The sequence below is a fragment of the Chiloscyllium plagiosum genome, unplaced genomic scaffold, assembly GCF_037043375.1.
Source record: "Chiloscyllium plagiosum isolate Xiang-an unplaced genomic scaffold, Cpla_swu_hap1 HiC_scaffold_8, whole genome shotgun sequence".
Classification (NCBI taxonomy): domain Eukaryota; kingdom Metazoa; phylum Chordata; class Chondrichthyes; order Orectolobiformes; family Hemiscylliidae; genus Chiloscyllium; species Chiloscyllium plagiosum.
Window position 1 is genome coordinate 2,116,610 of NW_028270146.1, and position 7,325 is coordinate 2,123,934.

Sequence of the window (7,325 nt, forward strand, 5' to 3'; positions counted from 1 at the left end):
GCCCCAGCTATTTCCTCCCTCGCCTCCCTCAGCAACCTGGGATAGATCCCATCCGGTCCTAGAGATTTGTCCACCTTAATATCCTTTAGCCTACCAAACACATCTTCACCTTATGTCAATGTGATCCAGAGTAAACAAACTTCGATCTCTAATCTCAACATCTCTTCTCAGTGGACACTGATGCAAAGTAGTCATTGAGAATTTCACCCATTTTCTCAGGTTCAACACACAACCTTCCTTCTTTATCCTTTAGTAAAACAACCCTTTCTCTAGTTAACCTCTTGCTTCTTATATATGAAAAAAAGGCCTTGGGATCCTCCTTAATTCTGCTCGCGAAAGTTATTTCATGACCCTTTTAGCATCTTGATTCCTTGCTTAAGATTGGTCCTACTCTCCCAATATTCCTCCAGGGCCCTTTCCGTTCTTAGCTGCCTAGACCTTATGTACACTTCCCTTTTCCTCTTGGCTAGTCGCACGATTTCTCCTGTCATCCACGGTTCATGAATCTTGACTTTCCTCTCCCTTGTTTTCAAAAGAGATATGCCTATCCTGCACTACCTTCAACATATCTTTGAAAGCCTCCCACGTGGACTTCCCTTCAAATAGCTGCTCCCAATCCACATTTCCTAGCTCCTGCCAAATTTTGATTTAACTGGCCTTGGCCAGTTAATATGTCATCAAGATCAAACATCAACTATAGCCTTATCAAATGGCGAAGGAGGTTCAAGAGCTTTTATGGTCTGACTGAGAGAACTTTACAACACCGAACCTTGGGAGAACTATGGTAGAAGTACCCATTACTAACAAGATTACTTGTTGTGGTTTGTGTGAGTATGAGGGGGAGGTACTTTTGAAAGATGGAAAGTGTACTTTCTGTACAAACTCACCCGTCTTAGTGAGAACATTAACTGGCATTGTTGTGAAGTCTCTTACACAAGCAGCTTCTGTCTGGACATCTGGTGGGACATCATAGCTACTCAGCCCAGTCATGCTGTTTACATACACCATTTTCCCAAGGGATCCATCAAAGTATTGCAACCAGTCCGAAGGGAAACGTTTCAATGGATCACTTTGACCTTTAGAGTCCTCTACACAACTTGCCAGAAATTGTTCAGCATCTATTGATTTAGTTTGAATATAAACTGGCTCTGACATTTTCTGCATTAAGACAAAATCCTCTGTAAATGGGCTCAAGTTTACAGCACCAGTTCTGTCATCTTGAGACTGATCTCCAACCTGTAGATCAGAGTGAACATCTGTTTCATCAACTGCAGGACATGGCAACTTAACAACACAAGATGTGCTGTTACTCAGGAATTGGACTCTTTCACTTGTTGCAGTATTGCTATCTTCCTGCCAGTCTGCCTCAGTCACTCTCCTCTCTGGAACAGGAGAATGTTCAGAGCTCACCTGAGCAGCTGAGTGTTTTTGGAGCAGAGTTGGAGGTTTTGCACACCGCTGTTCTGGCTGAAGGTCCTTGAAACTCTCACAAGGTTGGCAAGTACCTATGGAACTTCCTACTTTGGACTCTGCACTTTTATCTTCAGCAGGCTGTCCTTTAAGATCCTTTAACTTGGACAATTTTGTAGCGAGGGTTCTTCGAGGCTCCTTGCTAGCTGGAGAGGTTTGCTTGGCTTGTGAATAACCAGGCGTTGCAATTGGGGTAGAATGTGCCCTGGCCACACAATCAGCAACTGGGAAAGTTCCATCTGAATACAAATTCCTTAAAAGACTACTGCAATCACATTGATCAAACTGCAAACTCTCACTCTGGTGACTAGTTACAGAATCAGCATACCCAATACCTGTATTCTGGTGCAGCTTCTCTGTTCCCAGGATTACAGTCACATTAGATCGTGATGGCCTCTCGGTTGCTTCACCAGTACAGTCCTGAACAGTCACACTATCTTGAGAAGGGCCTCCAGCATCCTGATCATCACTGATTTTACCATAGTTTCTCCGAAATACATCCAAAGATCCAGTTATTAGGGACATGCCCAGCTTCCTGTGAAATCTTGCCTGACAACATACAGGCTTACAGTTGGCAGGATTTCTGTTCTCCAAACTGGAGCGACATTGTGGTAAGTTCATCTTCTGAGAGATTGTCATTGATTCAGCAAAGCTTCCAGATGTACAATGAGACTGATGAGTATTCGGAATTTTCTGACAGGCAGTTACAGAACCCTGGGGAATATCTCTCCCATTTTTCTGAGATATATTTGAAAGCGCTTGGTCATCAGGCATGAGCTGTCCATCTCCCTTTCTCATCTTTTCATTCAGAATCTCCCAAGCACTCATTGGGCCGGGACGACAGACATGATCCCTGTCTGAAGAGTTATCACTTAAAGTGCCTACATCTATCGTTTTTCCAGGGACAATGTGGGTTATCAGACCGGTCATACCCAGTTTCACAATCTTCTTTCCCCCAAGCACCTCGTCCTTCTGCCATTTCACCTCAAGTTCCTGTTCCCAGTGCAGCCCCTCTGCCCACCGATTCCCCTGTGATGCTTCAGCCTGTTCCTCCTGTGACTCCCCCATCTGCTCCCGCTCTCCTGCCTGCTCCCTTCGTGACTCCCCCAACTTCTTCCCATCTCCTACTTGCTGCCCCTGAGACTCCCCTTGTGCCTGCCTTTCCTGCGATTCTCCCACCTGCTCCCTCCGCGAGTCTCTCACCTGCTCCCCCTGTGATTCCCCTACCTGCTTTCTTATGCCTGTCTCTGCTAGCTTCTCCACTTGTGAGGGGCTTTCAATGACTGACAAGATCGTACTCTCATCGACAGCTGTGAGTTGGCAAAGAGCTGTGCTAGACTGTACCTGCTCTGTTGGTTGTGTCAGAGAGCTTTTAGATGTACTCAGGTTCCTGAGGAAAATGCTTCCCTCCTTTTCCAATGGAGGCTTGTCACGTGTGCCTGTTTGAGCATGCAAGGCTAGATCTTTGGTGTCATTACAGACTTGCCCTTGACAGGGTTCAGAACCTGTCTCCAACTTTGGATTGCCTGGAACCACTACCTGCCGATGAACTGATTTGGACAGCACTGCTACTCTTTCATGTGAGAACCTGAAATCTAAGCTAGCAATAGCCTGTGGATCAGGAATCTGCTCCTCTACGGGGTCAACCAGTAACTGTTCCTGTCGCAAGAAAGCCTGAACCCCCTCCTCCAGCAAACTCAGCAGCTGGTTCCAGTCAGTGAACTCTAGCAAGGTCCTGTTTGTCTCCCAGCAGGCATCATACTGGCTACGGTCACAATTGATGTTGATGATATAGACAGGATGAAGATCGGAGCCTCCCCGGGGCCCAGTGCCAGGTTCGGGCCGACAGATTAAGCTGCGTCGCCTCAGCAGTGAGTCCAGCTCCTTATGGATACGGGTTTTAAGCACCAGTCGCCGGTTGACAAATATCAGTCGCTGGGCTTTGTTGTGGTGGCCCTGGCGACTGATGAAGCCACTCAGCTGGAACCCATTGGATGAGTGCTGGATGCAGCCCAGTGTTGCTGCCTGCTGAGGGCCATGGATCTGAGCAAAACGGGCCTGAAGGCTACTGACTTTGGGAAGCCTCACCACCAATGAGCCTCCAACCGCAGAGGAGGCTTCATCACGTACAGTGAATGAGACACCAGGATAGAGAAAGCTCAGAGCCTGTACTCGACAGCGGATCTGCTCCCACTCCATGGGCTGACCAAGGCGGCGTTGCCTCACTGGCAACTGGTAAAAGAGGTTGCAGACAGTGACGGTGGTTCCAGGACTTGGCCTCCCCATCTCAGCCTTATAAACTGGTCGGGCGTGGCCATTGCGGAATAGTTTTACCCAGGTCCCGCTGGAACCCTGCGGCCTGCTCACTATCTCCAGCAGCCCTGACAAGTGAGCAATGCTGGCCAGGGCCTCACCGCGGCCCCCTGGACCAGGCAGCTCAAGGTGCTTGGGATTACTGTCATTCTCTCCCCCAGGGTCTCTACCTTTGTCTCCCCTGGGACATGTCCAACTCCTATTCCCAGGGCCTTCGCCTTCGCCACCCCCACCCCCAGGGTCTCCCCCACCCCCAGGTTCTCTCTCACCCCCAGCCCCAGGGTCTCCCCCACCCCCAGGTTCTCTCTCACCCCCACCCCCAGGGTCTCCCCCACCCCCAGGGTCTCTCTCACTCTCACCCCTACCCCCAGGGTCTCCCCCACCCCCAGGGTCTCTCTCACCCCCAGCCCCAGGGTCTGTCCCACCCCTACCCCCAGGGTCTCCCCCACCCCCAGGGTCTCTCTCACCCCCACCCCCAGGGTCTCTCTCACCCCCAGCCCCAGGGTCTGTCCCACCCCTACTCCCAGGGTCTGCCCCTGCCCCAGGATCTCCCCCACCCCCAGGGTCTCTCCCACCGCTACCCCCAGGGTCTCTATCACCCCCACGGTCTCTCTCTCTCCCACCCCCACTGCAGTAGCGCGTGCCCGCCAGCTCCAGGGCCGCGCGCTCCAGCCCCGCCCCGTTATCCGCCACCTGCACGCGCCCAGCCTGCGCGTTCACGCGAGCGGCCGCGCAGCCGCAGCCGGCCTCCAGGCTGTTGAGGAGCAGCTCCTCGAGGCACCGGGCCAGGGAGGGTACCGCTACCCCGGAGCGAAGCGCGGCCTGAATATCGACCGCCAACAGCCGGAGCCTGCCCCGGCCCCGCTCCTCGGCCGCAGCTCGGTCTGCCATCCCCGCCGCAGGCTCGACCCATCCCCACCAGGCCGCGTTACCATGGAGACAAGGCACGGGCGCGCATGCTCCCGCTCGCGGGGCCGCCCCGGGGCTGTGCGCGTGCGCAGTGCCATCTGTTAGCTCTCCAAAAGGCTGTGGTACCAATGGAGGCGTATCCCACAGAAATCAAACTGTAACCAGACCCTGACTGACCCAACATGTCCACTTCCCTGCTCCTTTCCCCAAAACCAATGATGGTAAGCTTCCCCAACATTAACGGGAAAGGTGCAGAGGGAGCAGGATTCCTTTAAGTCTCTGTGTAGAAGACCTGACCAGGCCTGCTGGGACTTCAGCAAGGCTTTTAGCATGGGACACTGATAGTGAAGGTATTGGATCCAGAATTGGCTGAGTGACAGGGCTGACAGCGTCTGTGCAGAGAAAATCAGAGTCAACATTTTGGATTCAGTGCCCCTTTGATGAACTGGAATTGATACTGATGGTTTGCGGGTGTTTTTCTGACTGGAAACCGGTGTCTGGTGGGGTTCTGTTGGAGCCCTTGCTGATGGTGGATTGTGCAAATGATTTGGACTCGAATGTAAGATGGTTGATCACTAAGTTTGTGGATGATTTGAAATCTGATGGGGTGGTAAATAGTGAGTAGGATAGCCTTATAGCCTTACTTTTTAGGAGTAGACAAGCAGGAGACTGGAAGAACACAGCAAGCCAGACAGCATCAGAAGGTGCAGAAGTTGATGTTTTGGGCATAATCCTTCTTCAGGAAAGGAGTTGGGGTCATGGGTTGCTGCAGATAAAGAGAGGGTGTCTCTTACATTTCAGGAGGACATAGACAGGTCAGATAGGCTGAGCAGTGGCAAGTAAGACCATTTAACACATCATGTCAAATATATTTCTGAACTCCATTATCCCCATTACCCTTAACCCCCTCATTAATCAAGAACCTATCTATCTCTGTTTTGAATACACTCAATGACTTGCCCTCCACAGCTGCCAGTGGCAATGTGTTCCACAGATTAACTACCCTCTGGCTAAAGAAATGCCTCCTCATTTCAGTTCTAAAGAGTTTCCACTCAGGCTGTGCCCTTGGGTCCTAGTCTCTCCTACTGGTGGAAATATATTTTCCACATCCAATCTATCCAGTTCTCTAATTTTCAATAAGGTCTCCCCTCAACTTTCTAAACTCCATCAAATACAGACACAGAATCCTCAATCACTCCTCATATGACAAGTCCTTCATCTGCAGGATCATTCTTGTAAATGTTCCCTGGTTCCGCTCCAAAGTCGACACATCCTTAGATACAAGGTCTGAAACTGCCTACAATATTCCGAGTGTAGTCTGACCAGAGCTCATACAACCTCAGCAGTAAGTCTCTGCTCTTATATTCCAACCCTTTTGAAACAGATGCGAATATTATATTTGTTTTCCTAACTGCTGACTGTAACTGCATGTTAACCTAAAGAAAATCCTGCACTCGGACTCATGTATCCCTTTGTGATTTAGATTTCTGAAGCCTTTCTGGGTTTAGAAAATAGTCTGTGCCTCTATTCCTTTTTCCAAAGTGTATAACTTCATACTTTACCTCATTATATTCCATTTGCTGCTTCTGCGGCCTCACTGCTTCCTCATCACTACCTGTCCCTCTACTTATCTTTGTGTAATCAGCAAATTTAGCAACAATGTCCTCCAGATTGTTAATGTATAGTATAAATAATTATGGTCCGAACACTGGGCCCTGTGGAACTTCACTAGTCATTAGCTACCATTCCGAAAAAGACCCCTTGATCTCTAACTATCTGCCTTTTACCAGTCAGCCAATCCTCTACTCATCCCAGTAGTTTGCCCCTAACATCTTTTCTTATCTCAGGGACCTCGAAGTGAAAGAGCCATTAGGAGGTAGTGACCATAATACAATAAGCTTTAATCTGCAGTTTGAAAGGGAGAGGGTAGAATCGGAAGTGACAATATTTCAGTTGAATAAGGAGAACTATGGAGCTATGAGGGAGGAGCTGGCCAAAGTTCAATGGTGCAATACCCTAGCAGGGATGGCAGTGGAACAACAATGGCAGGTATTTCTGGGTATAATGCAGAAGATGCAGGATCAGTTCATTCCAAAAAGGAAGAAAGATCCTAAGAGGGGGTATGGGCGGCCGTGGCTGACAAGGGAAGTTAAGAAACACATAAAGTCAAAAAAGTAAAGGTATAACATGGCAAAGATAAGTGGGAAAACGGAGGACTGGGAAGCTTTTAAAGAACAACAGAGTATTACTAAGAAGGAAATACACAGAGAAAAAATGAGGTACAAAGGTAAACTGGCCAAAAATATAAAGGAGAATAGTAAAAGATTTTTTAGGTATGTGAAAGGGAAAAAAATGGTTAAGACTAAAATTGGGTCCTTGAAGACAAAAACAGGTGAATATATTATGGGGAACAAAGAAATGGCAGAAGAGTTGAATTGGTACTTCAGATCTGTGTTCACTGGGGAAGACACAAGCAATTTCCCAGATGTAATAGTGGCTGAAGGACCTGAACTGACGGGAATTTATATTAGGCAGGAATTAGTGTTGGAGAGACTGTTAGGTCTGAAGGTTGATAAGTCCCTGGGGCCTGGTGGTCTACATCTCGGGGTACTGAAGGAGGTGGCTCGAGAAAT

General features: G+C 49.1%; 1 protein-coding gene across 1 annotated transcript in view; it reads right to left on the bottom strand.

Moving 5' to 3' along the window:
* mlh3 (mutL homolog 3 (E. coli)) overlaps positions 1-4,774 on the bottom strand; it is a 31,052-nt gene extending 26,278 nt beyond the window's left edge. The window contains exons 1-2 of the mRNA XM_087989530.1: positions 4,407-4,774; positions 888-3,935 (exon numbers count right to left, since the gene is read on the bottom strand). Of these exons, the coding sequence (XP_087845656.1) occupies positions 888-3,935; positions 4,407-4,674 (3,316 nt within the window). The 5' untranslated portion in view covers positions 4,675-4,774. The remainder of the gene's footprint in view (positions 1-887; positions 3,936-4,406) is intronic.
* Positions 4,775-7,325: the final 2,551 nt, after the last annotated feature.